This window comes from Impatiens glandulifera, chromosome 6 (genome assembly GCF_907164915.1).
Source record: "Impatiens glandulifera chromosome 6, dImpGla2.1, whole genome shotgun sequence".
Taxonomy (NCBI): domain Eukaryota; kingdom Viridiplantae; phylum Streptophyta; class Magnoliopsida; order Ericales; family Balsaminaceae; genus Impatiens; species Impatiens glandulifera.
In genome coordinates, this window is record NC_061867.1 from 6,192,031 (window position 1) to 6,219,489 (window position 27,459).

At 31.4% G+C, this 27,459-nt stretch overlaps 4 protein-coding genes across 4 annotated transcripts; 1 reads left to right on the forward strand and 3 right to left on the reverse strand.

The window, feature by feature from the left end:
- Positions 1-172: 172 nt before the first annotated feature.
- On the reverse strand, positions 173-2,686 carry LOC124941470 (exocyst complex component EXO70A1). The gene has a single exon (XM_047481804.1). The coding sequence runs from the start codon at positions 2,291-2,293 to the stop codon at positions 236-238; it is 2,058 nt and encodes a 685-aa protein (XP_047337760.1). The 5' UTR covers positions 2,294-2,686; the 3' UTR covers positions 173-235.
- A 15,165-nt stretch (positions 2,687-17,851) lies between these two features.
- LOC124942256 (cytoplasmic 60S subunit biogenesis factor REI1 homolog 2-like) lies at positions 17,852-20,017 on the forward strand. The gene is made up of 5 exons (XM_047482718.1): positions 17,852-18,012; positions 18,392-18,979; positions 19,063-19,232; positions 19,328-19,564; positions 19,637-20,017. Exons 1-5 carry the CDS (start codon positions 17,908-17,910, stop codon positions 19,794-19,796), a joined length of 1,260 nt encoding a protein of 419 aa, XP_047338674.1. The 5' UTR covers positions 17,852-17,907; the 3' UTR covers positions 19,797-20,017.
- Positions 20,018-20,964: 947 nt separating this feature from the next.
- On the reverse strand, positions 20,965-22,384 carry LOC124942822. The gene is made up of 3 exons (XM_047483385.1): positions 22,209-22,384; positions 21,309-22,125; positions 20,965-21,212 (listed from the first exon to the last, which is right to left on the reverse strand). Exons 2-3 carry the CDS (start codon positions 22,103-22,105, stop codon positions 21,176-21,178), a joined length of 834 nt encoding a protein of 277 aa, XP_047339341.1. The 5' UTR covers positions 22,106-22,125; positions 22,209-22,384; the 3' UTR covers positions 20,965-21,175.
- Positions 22,385-23,787: 1,403 nt separating this feature from the next.
- LOC124942001 (histone H4) lies at positions 23,788-24,262 on the reverse strand. The gene has a single exon (XM_047482405.1). The coding sequence runs from the start codon at positions 24,215-24,217 to the stop codon at positions 23,906-23,908; it is 312 nt and encodes a 103-aa protein (XP_047338361.1). The 5' UTR covers positions 24,218-24,262; the 3' UTR covers positions 23,788-23,905.
- Between the last annotated feature and the right edge of the window lie 3,197 nt (positions 24,263-27,459).

Consider the following 27,459-nt stretch of genomic DNA (forward strand, 5'->3'; position numbering starts at 1 on the left):
AAACAAAAAAGAATTCTGCAATACAAACCTTACATTATTTTCGATTCTAACCGATACAAACAAACTTCTCTAGCTGTTTCTGCTTCCGTTTTCCCAAATTCTCAATGCAGACGATTAATTCCAAGTGCAAAATGCGAAAAAATAAATCTACAACTTCACAATAATACTAATCTGAAGCTAAAAATCAATAATAGTTGAATGAATTATTATCACAAAATCATATTAGACAATAAAATCAAACAGTAGCAGGAGTAACAGGAGAAGAACGATACTGACCAACGACCGAAACTGATTCATTTTCGAATTTCCCACTAGCTTGTTGCTGCCTCAACTTAAAACTACCGAATCTCATTTGCTTCGGTTGAAAAAGCGAGCCCAACAACTTTTCAAGCGATTGAGCGCTATGTTTAACATACTTCCCATTACTATTACTATCTTGCTCGACCAACGCCCCGTAATTCTGCATATAACTCCTATAAACCGGCACAACTGCCTGTACAATCCTTTGACAAGTCCTATCTCGCAAATCCTTCTCAACTATAACCCAATTCGACTGTCTCCCATACATTTCTTCGAAACCTTCATTAAAACCCTTCAACCGTTTCTTTACTAGATCTCGAGCTGTAGCACGCCCACCTGAGAATAGTATCAGACCTTCCCTGCTCAAAAGACCAGGAAGCTTCCCCCAGCTTTCCTTCATAAACGTACCCAAATAACGCTCAGTAGCTTGCTCCTGTTCTCTTAACCAAGAATCTCCGAGTATGATACCAAGCTTAGTGCCCTTTAGATGTTTGTATAAATGCCAGTGATTGTTCATCAATAGAAGACAGGGCATGACCGGATCGTTACAAGCTTTCGACCATGATTCAAGATTCTGTTCGATTTCTCTGATTATATTCAAGAGCTCGTCGATCAAAAGCCTCTCTTCGAACTTCTCCATCTTCCAGCTTCGATGAATCACGAGAACTTGAGTTAACAATGACTTGTAATCTTCGCCTAGCAGCCTGTTACAGTAATCGGTTATAAAGCTAACCAAACGGGGAACGCTGGTATCGGGAGGAGGCGGAGATTTTCTTTGTAACTCCACTTGAAGTCTGAGTTCCCAGAAAATATCGGCTGCTCCTTCTATGACCCGTTTGATTAGATCTCTAGTGAGATTCTGGATTTCCGAACAAGCTGCCCCGCCGAATAACCGGTTGAAATCCAATCTCAGTTTATTTAACGACGAAAAAATATCCAAAAGCTTAAGCATTTTAATCGGATCTTTCCTGCTTTCGGTTACAGTTTTCCCAAACTGGAGAAACGCGAGAATACCCGCCTGCGCAGCGATTCTCGCGAAACAGCCTGTCCATATTTCCAAACCAATGCGATCAAACACATCATTACAGAGATTATACTCGGCCTCAAAGAGATGTTTAACAGCAAACTCCAAATGCCTGCCCCATTGAGATATATAGCCTTCTATACTCTGGACATCGTTAAATTCTGAAACCGAGATTTCTAAATAATCCAGATTCAGATCCTGCAAACTCGATCTGACTGTCGAACTTCGCTCTTGAACATAGATTGAAACGCACTTGTCTAACCTGTTGTTCTTGATCAGTCTACCGATAATCGCGTGCAGTTTCTGAACTACAGATACAGGAATCGGTGGAGGAGCTAAGGAATTGGAAGCTTGTTCTTCACCCGAAACCGGATTAGCCATTGGTAAAGGCTGGCTGTTTTCAGTTAAAAGTCGCCGGAATTCGTTCTCCAATCTGTCTAATGCAACTCCTAAAAGACCACCATCAAGATTACCATTTTCTTCACTCTGCAATTCCTTAAGATATTTTAGGGCTTTCTTTAGATTCGCAATGTATCTATCATCAGCAACTCGATTATCCTCTAAATACTCAACAATATCATCTAACCATTGAATCGCCATACCACAATTATCACCCAAGAATCTCAAAGCCTCTTCAAGTCTCTTCAATACAGAGAGATAACCAGGAAGATCTGACTGAGGATCCGATAAAGATTTCTCAAGTCCATGAATTGCATCAAAAACCTTAAGAACAGCTGCTGCTGGAACTACAGCTCGATTAATATGACCTCCTACAGCATCAAGAGCATCTGTTTGTGCTAGAATAGGTCTAATAGCAGCTTCTAGAGATGGTAATCTCTGTTTAATTTCATCCAATCTAGGACCAGTTCTTTCAAGAGATAAACCTAGGGCTTTCGATTTATCTAAACTATGCTTCAAAGATTTCCTAGTAGATTTCAAAATCTCGTTGCTTTTATCAGATGAATCCATCGATATAGATATATGTATATAAAAAAAGGGTCTAACTAAATGCTGTTGATTCTCTATGGGATTGAAGTAAGAAAATTAACCTGGGTATGGATGCAGGTGCTTGAAGAAATGAAATTCCATTGTCGAAACGACGAATTCGAAGCAAATTCAAGAACCCAAATCGGATTGAAACGAAACCCAGAAAGGAGATGATCAAAAATGGAACAAGTTGAAGATTCTGGGAAGAGAGAAGAAGGAGGAGAAGAGAAACCCTAAATCAAAAAAGGGGGAAAAGGGGGTTTGAGAAAAGACTGGCTTTTTCTTTCACACGAAACTCTTTCTTCAGTGTTTCACTTTGTCCCAAGTACCTCCAAAGTGCATGACAGTAAGTCCGTCTCTTTCTCTCTCTATCAATAATTCTCGATTGATCTTCATCAAGAAAATGTAAATAAATAATTGGGTAAAAAACAGGATCAATTTTCTTATGCCACAGTCATACAGAACATATGTCGGCGGATCTATTCAAAACCATTTATTATATTAAACCTAATTTTTAATGTTTTTTTCTGTTTTTTTACTATCAATTCACCTATGGTCCACTTTAATATGGTATAAATAATCATACTGTCATCTTTCATTATATATAAACATTTTGTTTTCCACCTTCTATATTCGTATGTGATTGAGTTGGTATTATGTTTAGTTCGATCTAAACTAATTATATTTAGTTTAGTTGAATTTGTCGTTTTGAATTTTTTTAATTCGAATAATTCTCTCAATTTTAGATAGTTTTTTTTTTTTTTTGTATTATTCGTGTTTGTAATCATTTATGGAGTTTATTTTAGTCTTTTATTTTATTTTTCAACAAATGAGATATATTGTGAGATCTTTGAGTTATTTTTTTATTTTATTTTTAATAAAGAGTTTGGAATTCATCTTTTATATAGAGACTCTTTAATATGTATATGAATTTCTCATTATTTTAATCATATTTGTAGATGTTTAGTTATTATTTGGTAGAACTTTAATGCGTTGTTTACCAATCTTAGGGCAAAGATAAATCTTATTTTCATTCAGAATTTTGAGTAGAGATTTTTCCGACGCCAATTAATTGATTTGTTCGTTTTTTTTCTAATTCATCGTTTATTTTATGAAATTCAAATGAGTCGATCTTTGGAGTCACCTACAAAATTTGTGATGGTTGGATATTTTTATTATAATTTTAATCTTTGTAATTTTATATTATCTAATATCTAGAATTTAATTTAATTCTTTTGATTTTTTAAATGTTATTTTTATTATTGGTAAATTAATATTTTTGTATGTAATATTTGATTTAGTGAGAATTATTTTTTATCAATAAAACAAATCCAAATCAAAGTACATTTACAAAGTTAGTTATTTATATTTTGTTAATAGATTAATTTGGTTATATTTATAAATAAAATTTATTCTTACATTTTTTTATTAATAACGAAACACAAATATATAAGGTGATGGTATATCATAAACGTCATATTGTTGTGCCTCTTTCATCGAGAATAAACACATTGAATTCCCCTATGTTGGAGTCATTGACTTTGTTTAGTAAACGAGAGAGTCGGTAATAACCTCATTTTACGTTGATCATATTCATATGGCTAGACTTACGGATATTGAAAGGCTAGTTGTTGAGATAACAATTTTAAAGATATTTGATTTGGGAATGAGGGATGTCGTGCAGACTAAGGGTGCAGATTAAGGAGGGATTAAATGAGCCATCAAGTTTCGTAAGGTTGAGATTGAGTATATGTCTTCACAACTATCAGATTGTGATGTCGCCCCGGATATCGAAAAAGGGGATTATGGGCAGGTAATGGAGTGTCAAAAACGGAGGGCATCAACTCCCTATCCTATTTCAGATTTGTTGTCCGAATAATAAGTGATTGATTAGGTAAAAATGGATGTTGATCACCCATGAAAGACATAATACAATCCACCATAGTAGAATATTTTATCTAGATTTTAAAAATAATGAATTGTCAATTTCCATTCACGATGTCCGATGAGGAATCGTGAATTCTGAGCTAGATTATGATGTCAATGAGTATATCTTAATAGAATTATCTACACATAATATGATGTTAGTGAAAACAACTCCTCTTGAGGGAGGTTCTTGAATTAGAGACTAAAGTGTGGCTCAATTTGTGCGAGATCTCAACATTTCTGTATATTTTTTACGAAAGTCTTTCTTCATCGAACAACTACTAATGTTGTCAGTTGAAGAAACCTTCAACTAAATAATCTACAATAGGATTATATGCAAGAGTGAAAGCGTGTCTCGAAGTCGATAAATGATTATTCTAATTAGATTTTATTAACGATTGGAAAGATGATTGTTTGGAACGTTTATGAAATCAACAATAGTGTGAAGATAGGCGTCATTAAGTCACTATTGAGAACTCTTGGTTGTGAAATATATTTTTAGTGAACTAAAATTCGAAAGATGGATTAATGGCTTGTAAATGATTTATTTAATTGACGATTGCATGGTTAAGAGTCTCAATTTTTTATAGGGGTGTCTCGTGGAATTTTTGTGTCATTATGGAAAGAAGTTGCATTACGGTAAGTCGATGTCATACTATTATAAGGAGGGAGAATTTGTGATTCACTTATTTTTGCATTGTCAAGGTGGCTAGTATATGAAGTCTTCTGTGAGAATGATTGAGATTCACTACGTGATTTCTTTGAGTATTTTTTTATGGAATTTGGATTGAGACGACTAATATAACATATATGCATATTTGGGTTATCATTCGGATTAATTTTTGGTGGACTATTTAGTTGAAAAAGAAATCGTTGAAACTTTCAATGATCATGATCTTAGTCGTTCAATACATATCATTCATAATGTTATTATTATGACGTTTTCTGATATTCTGAAAAGTCGATAAAGTATGTCGGAGAGTTATTCGTTCTTATTAAGGATCTATAAACTCGATAATCTGTTAGTTAACTTGTTTGTATTATTTTCTTATTTTCATAATATATATATATATATCATCTAACGAGATGTCGTTATGCTTAAGCAATTTTTAACGTTTTAATATAATTGGACCATTTTAAAAAAATTTAAAAAAATCTCTTAATTTTATCTTATTATTATTTTGTCAATTGAACTATTATGTGCTAAAATTTAATAGGTTGATAATCAATATCTATCCTAAGAGATAATAAATTTCTTCATAATCATATTTTTTATAAAATATTTTTGAATTGAATTTAGATGATATATATAAATAAATTTAGTATTTATATATGATTGATAAAAGAATATTGAGAAATATATGAATAAGCTTATATATTTTATTTTGGTCAAATTATTTTTTAAGGTCAATCAATATTCATTTTTAAATCTCACCATTTGAGACTACTTATTATTAAAGTTATACAAAATATGGTTTTGTCTTTACAGTTTTAAACAATGTTAACTTATTATTTACATGATATTTATAAATAAATAAATAAAAAATTATGTTACTAATTTAACTACATAATCGAGAGTTTTAATTACCGATTCTTTGAAATTCAATAGTCAATGTTAAGTTGACTACACTCATAATAAATTCTACAAGAGTTAATTAAAGTTTATTTTATTTGTGTTTGAGCTTGTGTTTGGGTCTGACTAAGAATTATTTATGTTTAATTATCTTAAAGTTATCCCATAAATATGTTTTTGTAATTATTTTATAGAGTAAAACATTATTTAGAGAGATAAAGTGTGAGACAAAAACTCTGTATTCATTTTTTTTCTTTATAGTGAAATCTGGTGGCGGTTGAAATGGACATAGTTCATTTAAGTTAACCACTATAAATCTGTATTTTCTTGTGTTCTTTTTTCCTTTTGTTTTTAGATATTGTTTCAAGTAGGTCAAATTTGGGGAATTCAAATCCTAACAACTGGTATCAGAACTACTATGCTAGATCGGAGCATTAGAAACGATGGCAAGCGAGAATAATATAGAACACGGGATTTGAAGATTTTTTGATCGAACAAATTATGTATTCTAGAGGATGCAAATTATGTTCCATTGAGTGAGAAACTAGAGAAGATTAATGAAATTGAATGGAAACTTCTTAATAGACATGTTTTAGGAGTTGTCCAATTGACGTTAGTCAAGACTGTTACTCATGACCTAGAAAAGAAGAATGTCATCATGGGTCTAATGAAAACTCTATATATTATGTATGAGAAACCATTTACTGACAATAAGGTACATTTAATGAAAATCTTCTCAATTTAAGAATGGTTGATAGTACTTTTGTCACTACTCATTTGAACAAATTTAATACAATTGTGAATCAACTCTATCTGTTGAGATTGATTATGAGAACGAAGTTAGTGCCCTTATTTTATTAACAACTCTACCAAATAGTTGGGAACCTATGGGGACATTAATTAGTAACTCTATTGAAAATTCTAAATTGAAATTTATTAAAGTTAAAGATTGAATTCTTGTTGAAGAGATTTGTAAAATTAGTTTTGATAAAACGTTCAAAAATTCTGCTCTAAATATTGAAAATAGTGGTAGATATAATGATAGAAATTTCAACCGAGGTAAGAGTATATTTATGTCTAAGAACATGAGAAGTGTCTAAGTCTGGGCAGACATTTGATTGCTAGAATTGTGGTAAGTATGATCACTTGAAGAGGACTACAAAGCACTGAAGAAGAACGGTGATGATAAAAATGATGCAATCAACGTAGTTACATAAATTGTTATTGATGCGTTGCTTTTGTCAGTTGATAATCCGATAGACTAATGGATTTGGACTCGGAAGTGTCTTTCCACACTAATTCCCACAAAGAATTAATGGAGAACTATGTCGTTGGAAACTGTGGGAGAGTTTATTTCGCAGATGGTGAACCACTGATATTATAGTCATGGAGAATATCAAATTGAACAAGTCAAATAGTTATGTTTGGAGATTAATAAGGTGAGACACATTGCAGGTTTAATGCGCAATCTTATTTCTGTTATGCAACTTGATGACGAATGTCACAATTTTAGTTATGGAAAATGTGTGTGGAAGGTGATTAAAGAGCAATAGTTGTTGCTCGAGATCCTAAAACTGAAACGTTATACACGACTTCAACATGTAGAGACACAATTGATGTTATTGTTGATAACTCAAAGAACAATGACTTATGCCATTGTAGTTTAGGCCATATGAGCGAAAAAATTATGAAATTCTTTTAAAAAATGGTCAGAATCGAGAACTGAAGTCTGCTGAAAATCAGTTATGTGAAAACTGGATTCTTGGAAAATAAAAACGTGTGAGTTTCTTAAAGATTGAGAAAGAGCTAAATAAAGAAAGGCTATAGTTGTGTAGCGTGCTGCTTCGTTGACGGGGTTAAACAGGTGATAGAGATTATGAAATGGAACTAAGGAAGAGATGAGAAGAAGAATTTTGAATGTGAATGAGGGAATGAAATCTAAGAAGTAAGAAGAATGTGAAAGTTTTATTAAATCAAAACATAGTCTTTGTTTTGCAGTTTAATCCTTTTATATATTAAGAGTAAGGGTATTTAAGTAACTATGAAATCTTTCAATAATTAATAATAAACAATGTAATTATTAATGTTATCTTATAAGTTCAGTCATTGGATTGTCTTTATCTTGACGGTCTATTCTATTGTTGAAACACTTAGACATGAAGTTTAGACATTAGGTTTTGTTAATACCGTAACTCTACTCCCTTCATGAGATGTAAGACGACTGCGTCTCCACCAACGAAGCCTCTTCGATTTCCATTTGAGATTGGGGAAATCAGTATTGATTATAGAAGCATTTTCCCAACAAGCATCTAATCTATCTTTCTCCTCACTTTGGACGAGTAACTGACGCACCATTTCTCCATCTCTCAAGGTTAGTTTTTCTTCCAAAATCATATTTGGTTCAAAATCAGTTCTTTCTAGGTCATCTATGTTTGTCTTTGATAGATGATTTTCAATAAATTTTAAGTTGTGACACATGAAAGATATTGTGAATACGAGTATGAGATGGTAGTTTTAAATGATACGATACTTGTCTGATTTTGCTTGTAATTTCGTAAGGCCCAAAGAACTTAGGTTGAAGTTTTGTGTGTTTGTTTTGTGTGAGCGTGATTTGTCTATACGATTGAGCTTTTAAAAATACATGTCTCCAATTTTGAAAAATATCTCTCTATTTTCTTATCATATTGTTGTTTCATTTTGTTTTATGCTCGTCGGAGGTTCTATTTAGCTAATTGGAGATGATGTTCTCTTACTTGTAGAGTTCTATCCAGATTGGGGTCAATTGTATCTCTAGTCAAATACAGGACATGCACTTGTGGTTCTTAGTTGTATATTAACTGATATGGAGACATAACACTTGCATAATGAAAATTGGTGTTATACCACCATTCAAATAGGGGTAACCACTTACTCCATAAGTGTGGACTTTGGCTAATCATGTATCTTAGGTAAGTTTCCACACATTTATTGACTATCTCTGTTTGTCCATTTATTTGAGTGTGATAAACTGTAGATAATTTTTATTATATGCCTTGTAATTTAAGTAATTCTTTCCAAAAAGCACTCACTAGTAGAAAAAGTATTTTTAACGACCAACATTCACCACTGCGATCATTCACCGTGGCTAATAAAAATTATTAGTGTCGGCGATATATACGTCGTGGTTAATAATTATTATTAGTGTCGGTTATGTAACGTCCACATTATTAATCACGGCCTTACATAATGCCGTGGTTAATAATCATTACAAGATTATTAAGGTTGACACATGTTAACGCCGTGGTTATTAGTATTACAAGATTATTAAGGTCGGCACATGTTAACGCCGCGGTTATTTGTGTTAAATATTACTTATTGTATCTATATATTTATATTTATATACACAAAGACAAATTATTTGTTTACCTTTGAACTATTTACTTACTTTTAACTCTATTTTTTAAATATATTTTATATAAATATTATATATATATATATAAATAAATTTAATAATTATATATATATATATATTAAAAATTAATGATTAAAGATAATATATAAAAATTATTTTTAACCTTTATTTTCTAAATATTAATATAAATATATAGATAATATATTATTCACTACGGCGTTATATAAAACCGTAATTAAAAATTATTATTAACCATGGCACTAGATAAAGCCATGGTTAATAATGTATTAACATTAATTTTAGATTTATATATAAAATTATTAAATATATATAATTTAAATGTGAATATGTATTAACCACGACGTTATATACAACCCTGATTAATAATTATACATTATTAACCACGACTTTACCTAATTCGCCGTGATTAATAATCATTACAAGGTTAACAATATTACTTATTCTTTTTCTTTCTCTCTTTCCCCAATTCAGTTTTCCGCTCATTGTCCACTCCTTTCCTAGCTTGGATCAAGAACAATGGTTGTTGTTGGCTCATTCATGACAGACGTTTTCGCGAAATAAACTGGTTCGTCTCTTCTTCTCCTTCTTTTGTCTAAATGTTTTCATTCATTCTTGATCTAAATGCTGGACTGGAACCCTAAATGATTTCGCTAATTTGGAGTTGTGCAAATAAGTCTGTATAATCAAACGTTTGTTACCTTCTTTCTGTTAATTTTCTCCTTTGTATTTAATATCAATGGTGATCTCAAATTCAGGATCCACAAACAAAACCAGAAAGAATACAGCCTTGATTATGGATCGTTGATTCAAGGTGACATCTCTTTCTTTCTTTCCCTCTCACACTATCTATCTGCAATTAATATAATCCAAATTGATTTCATTTGATTTGAGGTCTTATGTTATCCCTAGATTTATTTTCCCTAACGAATTGGGTTCTATTTGCTTGCATCAAACTTCTTTTTTGGCCTGATTCCCAAAACATTTTTGTAGAAATCTCATGTTGACCCGAGTAAATTATTGAATAATCATGGATAAATGAAAGAGCTTTGTTGAATCCCGTGTTGATTTATGTAAAGTTGATATTGATACTACGCAAACGTTATATGCCCCAAAAGTTAGTAGTAGTGATTTGCAGACAAAAGTATTATCTATATCACCTCTTAGATAAAACCCAAAAACATTTTGCCCTAATTTTGCTCAAACCCTCATAAAAATCTCATCAGTTCTACATCTTCTTTTGATGTCTAGTAATGATACATATTAGGAATAGGGGTATGAGGGTACATAGTGATAAACCCTAGCTTTCTAATCTGATAGCAATAATATGCCACAAAAGTTGTGATTTTCATGTACTTACAAAATGAATTGTTCTACCTTCCTATTTACTTCTAGGTTTTGTTGTTTGTTCTTTTGCGTTTATACCTAGTTATTTGATGATTATGTGTTTATTTGTATTCTTGAAACAGTTGTAGTTTAGTTAAACAATGAAGCTAAGGTTCAACTAGAAACATTTATCAGCAATTCCATACAAGAGGTTGTTTCAAGATGGCAGAAAGCTTGTGTAAAACGGCTTCAGAAGGAATACAGATCCCTTTGTAAAGTATGTCTTCATTTTCTATTTGATATTTATGCGTATTAACACTTTTTTTTAGTAACCATGAAATCTAGGATTGTCCCAGTAATCTGATTTGGAGAAGGCAAATGATTGAAAAGGTTTCCAAAGAATTTATCATCATCTAGAATAGTATAATACAATGAACACTGAGGGAAAAGTTATTATTATTAATTTATTTATGGGTAGGAATCATGGATTTAAGTGTGTAAAGGATTTGTAGTATACCTTTCTAATGGTAGTGACCTCTACTTGTTACTCTTAATTGGCTATTACAGTTGCAAATCATTATTAAAATGATTATTTGATTATTTTATGCTTATCTCATTAAATGACATTGTTTATTTCAATTGTGAATCCAATACATTAGTGTTAGATTGTAATATATTTATTTTTTAAAATGAAGAAGGTTAACTACATTTATTAATGTTAATGTTTGTTTTTCTTTCAGTTATATAGACTTGGACTTTATTATTGTTCTTGAGGTCACCTTCAATTGTTGTAATCAACTAAGTATATTCGTTGGCATTCTCCATTTGGTAAGTTCTAAAAATTTGGATAAATGACTTATTTACTTGAATGGTTAGGGTTGCATGTTTAGAGAAATGACTTTATTGAATTGTTAGGGTTGCAAAAATCGTGGTTAATAATACAGTATTATTAATCACGGCGTTACCAAAAACCGTGGTTAATAATACAGTATTATTAACCACGGCGTTACCAAAAGTTGTGGTTAATAATACTGTATTATTAACCACGGCTTTTGTAACGCCGTGATTAATAATACTGTATTATTAACCACGGCTTCCTCCACATAAAGTCGTGGTTAATAATCAAAAACTTTTAACGTCGAGATTTATAGTGTCCACGAGCGACGGTTTTTGTTCGCCGACGTTAATAATCATTAACGTCGGCAATAAAGCTTTTAACGACGGTTTTCGCCGTCTTTAATAGTCTTTTTTTACTAGTGTTCTTTCTCTCTTTCCCCAATTCAGTTTTCCTTCTTGCTCACTGTCGACTCCTTTCCTAGCTTGGATCAAGGACAATGGTTGTTGTTGGCTCTTCCATGATAGACGCTTTAGCCAAATAAACTGGTTCATCTCTTCTTCTCCTTCTTTTGTCACTATTTTCATTCATTCTAGAGCTGGACTGGAACCCTAAATGTTTATATAATCACGTATTTGAGATGAATCGATCATTTCCAAGTGGGGGATTCTGATTAAATCCCCTGTGAGGATTCAATCAAACTATTCCCACCCTAGACATGGGTTTCTTTTTTAGCCTATTGTAGATTCATTTTTTTTTTATTTTACCCATTTATCCTCTCGTGAGATTGTTTGGTTTTGCACGTTGTTTCTTATGTATGTAGGTGGGTGGTATCCCAATCCAATATAATCCAATTTTGATTTTCTATTAGTTGTATATACTTGATAGATCGTGATGGCTAATTTTGCTAATTTGGAGTTGTGCAAATAGATCTAGATTTAATCAAGCTTGAGGTATGTCTTGATCTTTCCTTACCCATTTCTTCCGTTTCATTTTTCTCTAATTTTGTGAAAGTTTCTTGATTCATCCTGTTTATTCCTTTAGAATTTAGTAATTGCATATCAATTCAGTCGGTAATCATTTTATTTTAAAGTTGTCTGATGTAGAAATCTGATCCTTTTAGATGTTTGATGAGGATGATGAATTTTTTTTTTTTTGGAGAACGCTGATCCGACTCCCACGCCTTCTCCGCTCGTTCAACAGGCCGTCGTAAGTTGTTATCATTTCTATCATTTTAGTTTGAATGTCTAAGTTTAAAATTACTAACATTAATGTTGGAAATGATTGTAGACTGTGATACGTGAGCGGCTAGAAACAAATCCTAATATGTCACCGCTCGAGGTGTTTGAGTCTGTTTTAGGACGACAGGGACACAAGAGGGTGATAGGGATGGGATCGGGAATACGTCTCACTCACTTCAGACTCGATCAAAGGGGAAGTTTCTCTTTAAGCGTCAACTCGCATGTGTCACAACAAACGCTGATGGAGGAGAACAGGATTATGCGAGAAGAATTGAATATGATACGCGCAGAATAAGAAGCACAAAAGGAGGCAAATAAAGCACAAAAGGAGGCACATGAGCAAATGATTAACGATATCCAGGCGCAGGTGCGCACACAACAAGAGGCTTTTGAGGCGTTCATGTCTAAGATTTCCCCTCCTCCCCCCAATTAGTGATTCACATTACAATTTAATTTCAAATTTTTGTATTACTATTTTAGTATTTTATCGAATTTGGATTTAATTTGATTTATGAATTGTTTTTTTTTGTATTGTCTTTTTTTCGTAAAAATATTTAAAACAGGTTTTGTGAAAATCAAAAAATAACCGTGGATTTTAAATTTTTTTAAAATTATTAACCACGGCGTTACCCAAAGTTGTGGTTAATAATATTGTATTATTAACCACGGTGTTACCCAAAACCGTTGTTAATAATATTGTATTATTAACCACGGTGTTACCCAAAGTCGTGGTTAATAATACTGTATTATTAACCACGGCTTTGGGTAACGTCGTGGTTAATAATACTGTATTATCAACCACGGCTTCCTCCCCCTAAAGTCGTGGTTAATAATAAAAAAAATTAACGTCGAGATTTATAGTGTCCACTTACGACGACTTTGTTCGCCGACGTTAATAATTATTAACGTCGACATTAAGGTTTTTAACGACGATTTTCGTCGTCTTTAATAGTCATTTTTCTACTAGTGACTTAAGAAAATTTTACTTTTTGGTATACCGTGCAGTTTGAATATGTTATCAATAAAACCATAACAATTGAATAAGTTGTATAAGGACGTGTAATTGCTATAAAATGAGTCATCTTAGATAACATGTCTATTATTACAAAATTTGTAGTTTTACCTTGTGATTTTGGAAGGTCCACTATAAAATTCATAAAAATGTTAGTCCAAACATGATTGGGAATTGGAAGGGGTTGTAATAATCCATTGGGGAGATGTGAATCAGGTTTGTTTTGTTGACAAACTTGACAATTACGCACATATTCCCGAAAGTTTTTGTTCATACCCTTCCAAAAATATGCAAGTTGTATTTTCTTTGTGGGTATATTTACTCCAAAATATCCTCCCACCGACAATGTATGAATTGTTTCTATTATTTTATTCTTAAGATTCGTGTCAAATCTTATTACTAGTTTGCATTTCTTTCTAAGATGATTGTTGGTATAAGAATAGTATGGGTGAGTGTTTGAATCTTTCTGAATATCAATAATAATATTTTTAAGATTCTGACCACTATTCCATAATGATAAAATAATATCTAAAAAATGTGAATGAAGAGTGGAAAGAGCCCAACAATGACCTTCCACACTTGAGAGAGCATCTACAACAATGTTTTGTTTACCTTTTTTATAGGTAACAGAAAAATTGAACCATATAAGCTTATACAACCATTTTCCTGGATAACTGTGTGTATTGTTTGTTCCAATAGATATTTTAATGGTTCATGATCAGTTTTGACTATGAAATGCTTAAATTGTATATATGATTTTTATTTTTTCATTGTCATAATTAACACAAGTAATTCTTTCTCATATGCAGAAAAAAGTTTATTATTAGGAAAAAAAGACTTGATTATGATTGGAACGAATGATATGAGCTTCCGTTTCTGAATTAAAATAACCCCATACCAATATTGCTTGCATCTGTCTCTACAATAAAGGTATGGTTAAAATCAGGTAATGTCAAAATTGATGGAGTATACATTGCTCTTTTTAATTTGTCAAAAGCTCATGTGAGATTTTAGACCATACAAAACTATATTTTTTTCAACAAATTAAATAGTGGTCTAGCAATTAAATCATAATTACATATAAATCTTCTATAATAGTTTGTTAGTCTTAAAAACCTCTTAGCATTTTAATTGTTGTAAGAATAGATCAATGCTTCATTGCTAACAATTTATCAGGATCTGCTTCTACTCCTTCAGCTAAGATAGTATGACCTAAGTACTCTATTTTTTTTAAGCAAAAGAACACTTAGATTTTTTTAGTATGTTATTTCAGAATATCAAAAAGTAATCGAATATGAGTTAAATGATCTTTCCAAATTTTGCTATACACAAGTATGTCATCAAAAAATATCAAGACAAATTTTCGCAAATATGGTTTGAATATTGTATTCATGGTACATTGAAATTTTAAAGGAGCATTTGTTAGACCAAATGGCATGACTATAAATTTATACAACCCTTCATGAGTTTTAAATGTTATTTTATGTATATATTTTGGGTTTATACAAATTTGATGAAATCTAGCTATTAAATCAAGTTTGGTATATATACAACTAGCATAAAGTTCATCAAGTAATTCCTCTATAATAGGTATAAAAACTTATATCCCATCTTTTAGCCTAACGATAATAAGAGGTGGATACTAACCCTAAGTTCTTGGGTTTGAGCCCGTTAGGTGGCAAGTTCTGCGCCTAGTTAAATGGTTAAGTGTATTTGCAGGCTACATACTTAATCATTTGTCCTATTTTTATCTCCTCTTCTAGACTAGCGGCAATAAGAGATGGATACTAACTCTAAAGTTCTGTGTTCGAGCCCGTCAGGTGGCAAGTTCTGCGCCTAGTTAAATGGTTAGGTGGGTTTGCAGGCTACATACTTAATTCGTTTTCCCATTTTCGTTCGAAAAAAAAAACTTATTTTTAAATGTCATACTATTTAGTTTCCTATAGTCTATACAAAGTCTCCAACTCATATCTTTCTTCTTAACTAAAATGATAGGTGTTGCAAATGCATTGTTACTAAGTCTAATTATACCTTGTTTAGACATTTTTATAATCAGTTTTCAATTTATGTTTTATACAATGCAGGGTACCTGTAGGGGTTAGGCTAATTGGGATTGCTCCCTCCTTAAGAACAATATGATGATCTTGTTGTCTAGTGGGAGACAACTATGTGGAATCTTGAAATAAAAAGTTAAACTCATCCAAAAGTAAGTTTAATTGTTCTCTTGGAATCTTAAAATCCATGTTAGTATAGATTGAAAAAAAAATGAGGAGATAAAGAAACACAATTTGTCAATGATGTAGTTTTGTCAAATTTAATTTCTTTTTTGAAACTTGTCGTTTGAAACACAATTTTTTGAGGTGTGAAGCTAATCATTACTGCTATATCAAGAGATTTGATAAATCGTACATTATTCTACTCCTCTACGTTGATGACATGTTGATTGTTAGAGCAAACTTGTATAAGCTTAACAAGTTAAAGAAATAGTTATCTAAAATGTTTGCAATGAAGGATTTGGGTGAGGCAAAATAAATCTTTGGGATGAGGATCTTTAGAGATAAAGAATTTCTCAAATTTTCACAAGAAAAATATATGAAAAAAGTTCTCAGTAGATTCAACTTGTACGATATAAATTAGTTACTACCCTTTTAGTTAGTCACTTTAGACTATCCAAAGATCAATCATCTTCAACGAATGATGAGAAAAATTACATGGTCATCGTTCTATATGCCTCCACTATTGATTGTATTATGTATGCGACAATTTGCACACGACTAGGCATATCACATGTAGTGAGGGTTGTTAGTAGATCCATGAGCAACCCGGATAGACAACATTGGAAAGTAGTAAAGTGAATACTATGATACTTAAGAAAAAGTGTGGGTCTCATTTTGTGTTTTCGAAAGTTTAATATGAGTTTGAAAAGATATGTTGATGCTGACAATGATGGTGATGGTGATAGTAGGAAGAGCACAATATGATACATCTAAACTCTAGTAGTACTTTAATTAGTTAGGTTTTAAAATTGCAAAAGATGGTTACTCTTTCTAGTTGTGAAGCAGAGTATGTTATGTGATAGAGGCTTTTAAAAAGATGATGTGGTTGTAACCATTTTTACGAGAGTTTAGTTTAGACTACGAGGGAAGTGTATTGTGATGCAACAGTCAAAGTGACATTTATTTGGTAAAGAATCTTGTTTATCATGGTATGACGAATCATATACATGTTCGTTTTCATTTCATCCGATCAAATTTAGAAGATGGAGTGTTCACTTTTAAGAAGATTTTTAGGAGTGAAATCTAGTTGATATGCTGACGAAATTGTGACAAACAAGAAACTGAAGTTGTGTGTATCTACAGTTGGTCTTCTTCGTTAAGATATCGGTTGGAGAGTCGTTACCGATCAAAGACGATGAAGTTAGTCTTCAAGTGGAGATTATTGAGTTGTGGAGACTACACTTATAATAAACTCTATAAGAGTTAATTAGAGTTTACTGAGTTTGTATTTGAGTTTTGGTTTGGGCTTAATCAAGAAATAATTATGTTTAATTACGTTAAAGTTTATCCTGTAAATATGTTGTTGTAATTATTTTATAGGATAAGACATAATTTTAGAAGATAAAGTGTTAACAAAAACTCTGTATTCATTTTTTTTATTCATAGTGAAATCTGATAGCGGCTAAAATGGACATAACTAATTTAAGTGAACCACTATAAATATGTATTTTTTCTTGCATTTTTACAAATCATTTCAAGCATTTCAGATTTGATGATTCAAATCCTAACCGCCAAAACTCTTCGTCCGTTAAAATTCGGTAGTTAATTTACTAACATTGATATCTTATTTATTTATAAATGACATATACATAATAAGAAAGTCATTTAAATTGTTAAGAAAATATTTCGTTTTGTATAACTTTAGCAATAAAATTCTTCAAATTTTAAGGTTTCAAAGAAGATATCCGAAATTTCAATTCACCAAATAAAAAACTCTTTTCTTTTTATTTATTTATTTATTTATTTATACATGGTCCCTTTTTTCTAAAAAAAAAACGGTTCAATCAAACCGGTAATGATAATTAGGGTCAAAATGTGGACCGACTATAAGCTTACCGCTTACGAAAGGAATGACGAATCAAACGGTCCACAAACACCGGTTCGGGCCGTCGTCTCTCTCTCCTCAAACCCTAATTATCCCCAAACCAGGTTTTCGCCAAACCTATTTAAGCTACTACGGCCAACAATATTATCTTTGAAGAAGAAAAATAAGAGAAAATGTCGGTTTTCACCTGCAACGCCTGTAACAAAGAACTTCAAGATGAATCGGAGCAGAAGCTTCACTACAAATCCGAATGGCATCGCTACAACCTCAAACGCAAGGTTACTCATCGACCCATCTCTTTTTCCTCCCTCTATTGTTACCCTACGTTTAGTTCTGTGCGATTGGAGAAAATCCTTGATTGATTATCATCAGATTTCTTTTTCTTTCTAATTTGCAGCTGTAGATATTGAATTAGGGTATTGTTTTGCCACTATTTCAGAATTTGATCAAATTTGGATTGATTTTCTGATGTTTATCTTCCATTTCTTATATTTTATAGACGGGGGTTCTTCTGTAATAGATACCAAAGTGCTTATGTTATTGGTGTTTGTCTAATGAAACAAATTGTTCAGTTGAATTTCAATTTCAATTTCACTTGATTTGGTTATTAAGATCATGTTTGTAATCAATCTGGTTGGATGATATGAACAATAATAGGTTGCTGGAGTTCCAGGGGTGACTGAAACACTCTTCCTTTCTAGACAAGCTGCACTTGCTGTAGGCAACAACAAGCCTTCTGCAACACCTATGTTGTTTTGTTGTGGTCTTTGTAACAAAGGGTATAGAAGTTCACAAGCACATGCTCAACACCTGAAATCACGCAGCCACGTACTTCTGGCTTCCCAAGAAACTGGTCGTTCGAATGTGGAGAGGGCAATAATAAAGCCACTTCCACCGCGTGTTGTCAATAACCACCTTTCCCAACAAACTGATGATGATGAAGATGAGGAAGAAAGTGAGTGGGAAGAGGTTGACTCTGATGAAGATAACCTCACAGAAGCTGTGGGTTCTTTGAAAAATTTGAAAGTTGATGAAGATGATGATGAGCATGTTGAAATGGAGGAGGATGATGAGGAAGAGACTGATGATATTTTATTAGATCCGTTGTGCTGCTTTATGTGTGATTTGGAACATGACACCTTAGAAAGCTGTATGGTACACATGCACAAGAAACATGGGTTTTTCATACCCGACATAGAATACCTAAAAGATCCAAAAGGTTTTCTTACATATCTTGGCCTTAAGGTACATTTTCTGTCAAATTTCTCATCAGAATCTTGATGTTGGAAGCTTTGTTTGATATTCTTTCTACTTATGATGAACACCAGGTTAAAAAGGACCTCCTATGTTTGTATTGCAACCATAGACGTTTTCCTTTCGCTAGCTTGGAAGCAGTTAGGAAGCATATGGAAGCCAAAAGCCATTGCAAGGTTCATTATGGGGATGGTGGAGATGATGAAGAAGCAGAGCTAGAGGATTTTTATGACTATAGTAGCAGGTATATTTGTAAACAGAACTTATTGAAACAAGTAACTGTTTTCAAATAAGTTAATACATATGCCTTGACGATTTGATTTATTCGTGTGTTTGTAGTTACATGAATGAAGATGGAATGGAGGATGATCAACAACAGATTATGACAGCTGATGAGATGAAAAATAATGTTGAACTTGGAAGCGGTGGATCTGAACTTGTGATAACACAGAAAAGAACAGCTGACGGAGTTGTTTCAACTAAGATGCTTGGCTCTCGTGAATTTTTGCGATATTATCGTCAGAAACCTAAACCTACTCCAGCCAATCATGCAGTTATAGCTGCCCTAGCCTCAAGGTTGGATTTATTTTGATGGTTATTGTTAAATAGAAGTAAACAACCATATAACTTATCATTATTATGACTCAGGTATCGTAGCATGGGTTTGGTGACTACGCTGTCGAGGGAGAAGTTCGTGAAGATGAAGGTGTTGAGACAGATGAACAGGTCGGGTGTGGAGCAAATGAGGTCGAAAATGGGAATGAAAAGCAATGTTATCAATAACCTTCCAAGTAATGTACCATACTAAGAAGAAACAAGTCTCAACTTTATGGTACTTTTTTTAATACATTTTAAGCATCATTTTAAAGACAGTTTGCTAGATCATAATATTTTTCATGAGTTTAAACATTGTGTCTTTTGTGTTAGCAACATTGTGTCTTTTGTTATAAAAAAAATTGTATTTGGGATTTTGACTGTTATATATTTTTTGTTTACTATTTATTAATGGTTAGGGATTACAATAGGACATATCTTTTTCATGAATTTTCTTTTTACTATGATATATTTAATTTTAATTTATGATAATAGTTGTCTTAAACATTTTTTGGTCTAATTGATAATTGAGGTTCGAATTTGAGTTTTAAGTCTTCATTTTTGTATTTTCAATTAAATCATCATATTCTTACTTTTTTTTAAATAAAAAAAAATAGCAATATTTGTTTTTCTTCTAATTATTCTCAAATATTATACATTTTTTAGATGATCAACTTGCTCTTATATTTTTTATTTTTTATTTTTTATTATAGAATTTGTATATTTTGAAAATTATTCAATTTAAAATATTAATACATTAAATTTTTTTCTTTGGAAAATATATACAAAATTTATCTTTTTTTAAAAAAAATTCAAATCTTTCAGTTCTATCACGTAATTTTTAGCTACAAACTCACTCTGACCGATTAAAATGTATAAATCTCAAAAAAATTCAATTTTAAAAATTAAGTACAAAATATCGTTAAAAACTATCAAATTTTTAAGATAAGCCAAAAAATATTCAATTTTAAAAATTAAGTCCAAAATATAGTTAAAAATTGTCAAATTTATAAGATAAGCGAAAATGATAACCCCTGAGCCAGGGGTGCACCACGACGATAAGGGGAGTCGACTAGCAGAAGGGATAAAAGAGAGTGAAACCACCCTCGAAATGAGGTATTTTCACCTAAATTATAACCAAAATAAAACATTCCAAAGACGAATCAACTATTTATATTTTGCATCGACCTAAATTCAAATCTCAAATAACCTAACTTTCTTGAATAAATTCTGATTCAAAGAAAAACCGATTGATTTGGTTCGGCATTCTCATGGTAAATTAAAAATTGACCTTTATCACAAATGTGAAAAATGCCAAGAAAAAAGTGTTCCCTAAACTCATAAGGAAGTATATAACTATATATGCATTACCCTAAGTTTACTACAATTTCAAAAACATAGTTTACTACAAAAAAATTTAACCAACAATGTTTCTTTCTATCATTCAATACTCACCATTTTACAACATCCATCAATATTGATCATGTATAGGGTAAATCAAAGTTTAAGGAAAAAATGAAAACTACTGTTGCTATCGATTCAACTACACAAATATCAACTGTCACAAATTGCTATCAATTCTTCTGGTCTTGTCTAACTCTCAAATAATCGCGAGCTCCTTCTTCCCGAACTGTTAATCATAACAACAAACAACGTGTATCAACTAAACAATACAATAATTCAGATCAAAACCAACCAAATTTTAAAACAAAAATTGTTTTCATACCTTTGGAAACCTACGATTTCATTGTTTCTATAATCAGGTGAACCTATAATAGATGTAACAGACTCCACACCATAATCAAAGAATTGAGATTCAAATTGTTGATTACTTCTTCTTCTTCTATCTCTATCAGCCCTAAACCTCCTTCGATTTCTCGAACTCCTAACATTATCACAAACCTGAAACAGAATACATGAAGTAAACCAATTCCTTTTATCTCTTCTAAACTCATCATCTCCACTATCATTATCTCCATATTCAATAACATAATCACCAAGAACAACCCCATGAGGTATTCCAGCATGAATAGTGTTCAAAACATCAATAGTTTCAGACGACTGTTGAAAATTCTCCCAATCAAGCTGACGAACAGGATCGATTTTCGCAGGACACCCATGTGGGTGTTCTTTCTTAGCATGTTCTTGAAGCTGTAAATAAGTTCCTGTAAATAAACATCCATGTTCTTCACAACATCTTTCTTTCTCATTCATATGTTTACGAGTTTCATCTATAACAATCCATCCTGTAACTTCTCCTCTACATAATGGACATAAGGGTTTTTCATCTGATAATGAACATGTGTTTTCAGGTGAAATTGAATCTGACATTCCATGAGCATTTCTAAAACGGTTTAAACAATTGGAAAGGAAATGATCGGTATCGCAAACGAAAGGACGGCAGCCTTTGTTTAATGAAGAACATTGAAGGAGAACAGTGTTATGAGGAAAGTTTAAACATATAGGGCATAATAGATCATCATCATCATCAGAAATTGTATCTAATAACTGAAATTTCTCCATTCAAGCAGCAGCAATGATTCCTGTCAAATGAATATGACCTAGATTTACATTCATACTATATACGAAACCCTTTGAAAATTATCGAATTTTATAAGTAACTGACCTTATCCAGGTTTCTGGGTCGGCGATTCGGCGTTTTGTGAATCGGATCGATCGTATTCTTCGTCTATAACAGCGCGATTTGTGAAGAATCGTGACGAACTGTAGATTTTTGGGAAGATGAAAGAATTGGAAGAGGGAAAAAGATAATGTCTTTTCATTTACAAATCCCGATCTTCAAGCATGCTACCTTTCATTTTCTTAAAAGTCAAATGCATAAAAGTATTAATAAATTGTTTAATAATATAATTATTTTAGATTTTTTTAAATTAAGACTACATTGTTTTTTTTATTAATTTAATATGTTTTTAAACAAAATATTTAGAAATAATTTTTGACCTATTATTTTATGAGATTTATACAATCTGTTGAATTTTTTTTTTTTTTTTTTTTTTTTTTTAAACAACATATAATCTCATTAGATATTTAAAAATATAGATTTTGTATTTATATTTTTTTTTAAATTTCAAACAAAATTTTATGTATGGTTTATAAGTTTAGACGTATTTGTATATTAATTTGAATATATTTTATAGATATATACGTTAAAAACTATTAAATATTTTTTTGAATAACTTACAAAAATAAATAATGTATAAAAATAAATGGAAAAATTAGAAAAATAAAATTATTATGTTTTTATAACTGACATAAACTAATTTAAAAATATATATATATAAATATTAGAATCTCTTATTTAAATGGCTAAAATTTTTAGTCAACAACAAGGATCTGCATGGGACTATCGATGATCGAGTACCTCACGAATCGGGAATAGGGACTAAAATAAAGATAATTGTCAAATTCGGAGATGTGAAATACGAATAAAATCAGGTTCGAGAATAAGTACTTCAATACCTAACCGGTATAGTTAAATCATTATATTTGATTATATCTTTAATCAGTTGATTTCTTTTTCTTTCAAATTTATTTTTATGAAATTAATCTAGAAATTCTAATTTCCGTGAACTCAATTATTGTACATTTTAAAGTTCCAGCCGAAATTATTTATTATCCATAAAAGACACCTTATCATGCGTGAAACAGGTCTTTTTCAATAATGTCAAGTTAGGCTGCACTCATATAAATCCATTATATATAAATTACAAAATATTCAAACTAATCAATATCATATATTATATATTAGATAAAAAAAAAATTAATTGTTTAGTTCTATTTTATTAATCATATCAAGTTATTTATTTATATTATTTCTGCATTTTCTTATTTTAGTCACACATTTAAATTATTAACAATAGAATTTTAACAAAAATATATTTAAAAATATACTTTCAAATAATTAATATATCCTTACACAATATTATAAATATAATTCACCAATCACTATCACTATGTTAAAATACTTAAAAATATATATTCTTTACTACCATTATGTTTAAAGTAAATATAATTATCATTGTAATTTAATAATAATACTTTTATTAAATATATATATATATACTAATTAAATTCTTATTATTTGTTAAGTAATTAAAAATATTAAGAATTTATAATCATAAATTCTAAAAATTTGCAGATTTCCAAATTCATAAAACTAAAACAAATTAACAAGAAGATTTCAATAACCAGAAAGGATTAAACTGAATCTGATTCAAACTAGATCATTCCAAATTTCAACAAACGATGAAACCCTAGATCAAATCGATATACAAATTCCAGAAAACCAGATCTAAACAACAATCAACCTCCAAATCCGTAAAGAGTTCTTCCCTGTCTCTTAAGAGCATATACAACATCCATAGCAGTTACCGTCTTCCTTCTAGCATGTTCAGTATAAGTAACAGCATCGCGAATGACATTCTCGAGAAAGATCTTCAAAACACCGCGAGTTTCTTCGTAAATCAAACCGCTGATTCTCTTTACACCTCCTCTACGAGCTAGACGACGGATTGCTGGTTTCGTGATTCCTTGAATGTTATCACGAAGAACTTTACGATGACGCTTTGCTCCTCCTTTGCCTAAACCCTTGCCTCCTTTTCCACGACCTGACATTTTTGAAAGAGATGGATTATTTGAAAAAACTGATTTAGATCTGAAAATACAGTGAATGATGAAATGTTTAGAGGAGGGATTGTTATTTATAGGTGGGGAATTGGTTTAGATTAGCGGGGGGGGATTTGGACCGTCAGATTGTTATACAATCTAGGGTTAGATTTGTTATCCGTGTGAAATATTTAAGAAAGGATAGCCGTGGATTGTTTCAGATCAACGGTGTATATTTAATTAAAATGGATGACAAGGATCGAGACATGGATTAATGACGTAGCACTAGTTTCATTTAAATCAATAAAACAATAACTCATTATGGGTAAATTTCATTTGACGGGTTTAGATTTTTTTATTTTATTTTTTACATTTAATATGAATTTTATTTCAATTTTATTTTTTTGTATTGACTTACTATTTTGAATAAATTACAAATTAAATATATCAAAATTACTCTATAAAATATATCAAAACAATTAGGAATCAATCTAACCAATTTTGTGTAGATATGTTTTATGATGAGATCATTCATTATAAAAAAAAATAATTATATAAAGATTTTATTATTCTTTTAGTTACAATTATGTTCCTAACATATATTATGTTCATTATAAAATCAACAAATAAATTATGGTAGAATTATTATAGGTTATTTATTGGGACAATTGGGTTTGGAAATGTCTTTTTTAAACATAGTTTTTAGCTTATTATTTGTGTAAATAAATAAAATATCAATTAAGAAGCTAATATTGATAAGAATGAACTCTTTTATATATTTAAATAAGTATTAGATTAAACTAATATTGATTTCACTATAATATGAAATACACAATTCTTAACAATAAACAAATTTCAATACAAATATGTTCACAATCTTCTATGCAACCTAATGAAATTGGTCGTGTTCGCTATCGCGAAAGAGCACCCGTAAGCACCTGCAAAACACAACGACGCAACAACTAACAAAACCGCCTTCCATTGTCGTCCCAAGACAAGAATAGCCAAACCCGCTAAAACAATAGCGGTCAATCTGAGCGCGTTATTCCAAACCCGAAAGGACTTCACTTCACAACGCCAGAACATCCCTTGCAATGGATCACGTGTCAAAAATATCGATTTGTGGGATTTGGAACGTGAATTGTTCCAATTCTGCCCGTAGGGGCATGTTCGACTACCGCTGGATTTTCGGTTAGGTTAATGGTTCTATGGCCGAAATGGTATGTCATAATGTAGTCAAATAATTAGAAATATGAAATAAAATCTCAAATCGTGAATTAAAAATCATTCAAGAATAAATATTCATAATACCACATCAAAACAAATTATTCGTACCATTAAATATGAAACATGCTTGGTCGATATCATAAATAAACCATTCCTGAAATATTATAAATAAAATACTAGTTGTTTAAGCATTCCAAACAAAACATATAGTAAATACCAAAAGATTAATGTGCACTAAGACTTAAAAAAGGGCGATGAACTCTCTTCAACCGATTCCACGGCTTTCTAAATCTTAAAAAAATATGATAATGACTTACAACGAGATAGTCCACTAAAATAAATATAACATGAATAGTAACATAATGATTTTGGAGCCTTCGATATCTACCACTTTGATCCAAACCTGCTGGACAATAAAGAAGAATGTGAAACATTTATTCAACCTACAATACAATATTTTTTATGAATTTGTTGTCAATCAAAATCCCATCATGAAAGCACTACAGCCAAAGAACGAACACAGTTTATTCAAAATCAAAATTGCTTATTTTTTTATTCTTAACAAACCTGTATACGAATTACGTACCAATAGATCATTCATCGTGTCCAAATTCGGTCAACTCGACCCTATAAAATGGGAAAAGACATCACCTAAGTTATTCCTTGTCTATATATACATCAGACATGCATAAAAATTGAAACTTTATCTTTGAAAATAAAACAGAGATGCAATGATGTAGTATTCAGAAATAAAATGTAGTAATTTGATTGATAAGAGATTTGGCTTAAATAGCCTTACAGCCTAAAACTTAGTCAACAACTGAAAAGCATAAAAATAGGATAAACTAAGTCAGCCTAAAAACAAGGCACGTCAAAGGAAATAAAATAAACTGCTACTGCTAACTGCTATTACTACTAACTGCTACTAATACTAACTGCTATTAAGACTTAGTCTTTTATTTTGCTAATACTAAATTTCTTCAACAAACTCTCCCCTAAACTGAATATCATCACTTCAGTTTATACTCTGCATCCTGCAAATTCCAAGTTTTGCCCTGAGTTTTTCAAATGACTCCAACTTCAATGCTTTCGTCATTATGTCTGCAGTCTGTTCATGTGTTGCACAATATGCAAACTCAACTTCCCCATCATTAGACAGCTCACGTATAAAATGGTATCTAATATGAATGTGCTTACTTCTACCATGTAACACTGCATTTTTAGCAAGCTTTATGGTAGATGAGTTATCACAGAACAAAGTAATACACTCATTATGAGAATAGAACAATGTTTTAAGCAGTCTTTTCATCCACACTGCCTGACAAGCACACAATGCTGCAGCTACAAACTCAGCTTCTGTAGTAGATAGTGTTACAATAGGTTGCTTCTTAGATGCCCAAGCCACAGCCCCTTTTCCCAATGTAAAAACATAGCCAGAAGTGCTTCTTCTATCATCAAGATCTCCAGCATAATCACTATCTGTAAAGCCAACCAAATTTCCTTCATTTCCTCTGTTGTATAAAATGCCAAGATCCAATGTACCCTTTATGTATCTGATCACCTTCTTAGCTGCATTCAAGTGAATTTCTGTAGGCCTTTCCATGTATCGACTAATCAAGCCAACTGCATACATCAGATCAGGTCTGGTTACAGTCAAGTATCTGAGACTTCCTACTATCCTCTTGTAATTTGTAGCATCCACAGGAGGTCCCTCTTCATCCTTGATAAGTTTAATACCTGGAACTATTGGATTCTTTACAGCATTGCAGTCCATCATCCCAAACTTATCAAGTATTTCAGTGGCATACTTCTTTTGACTAATGAAAATTCCTTTCTTGCCTTGTTGAACTTCTACACCCAAAAAATACTTCATTTTCCCAAGGTCTGTCATCTCAAACTCCAGCTTCATAGACTTCTTGAAATCCTCAATCAAGCATTCATCATTCCCAGTCACAACAAGATCATCAACATATAAGCTCACAATGATGATTCTATATCTTGATACAACCTTGATAAACAATGTA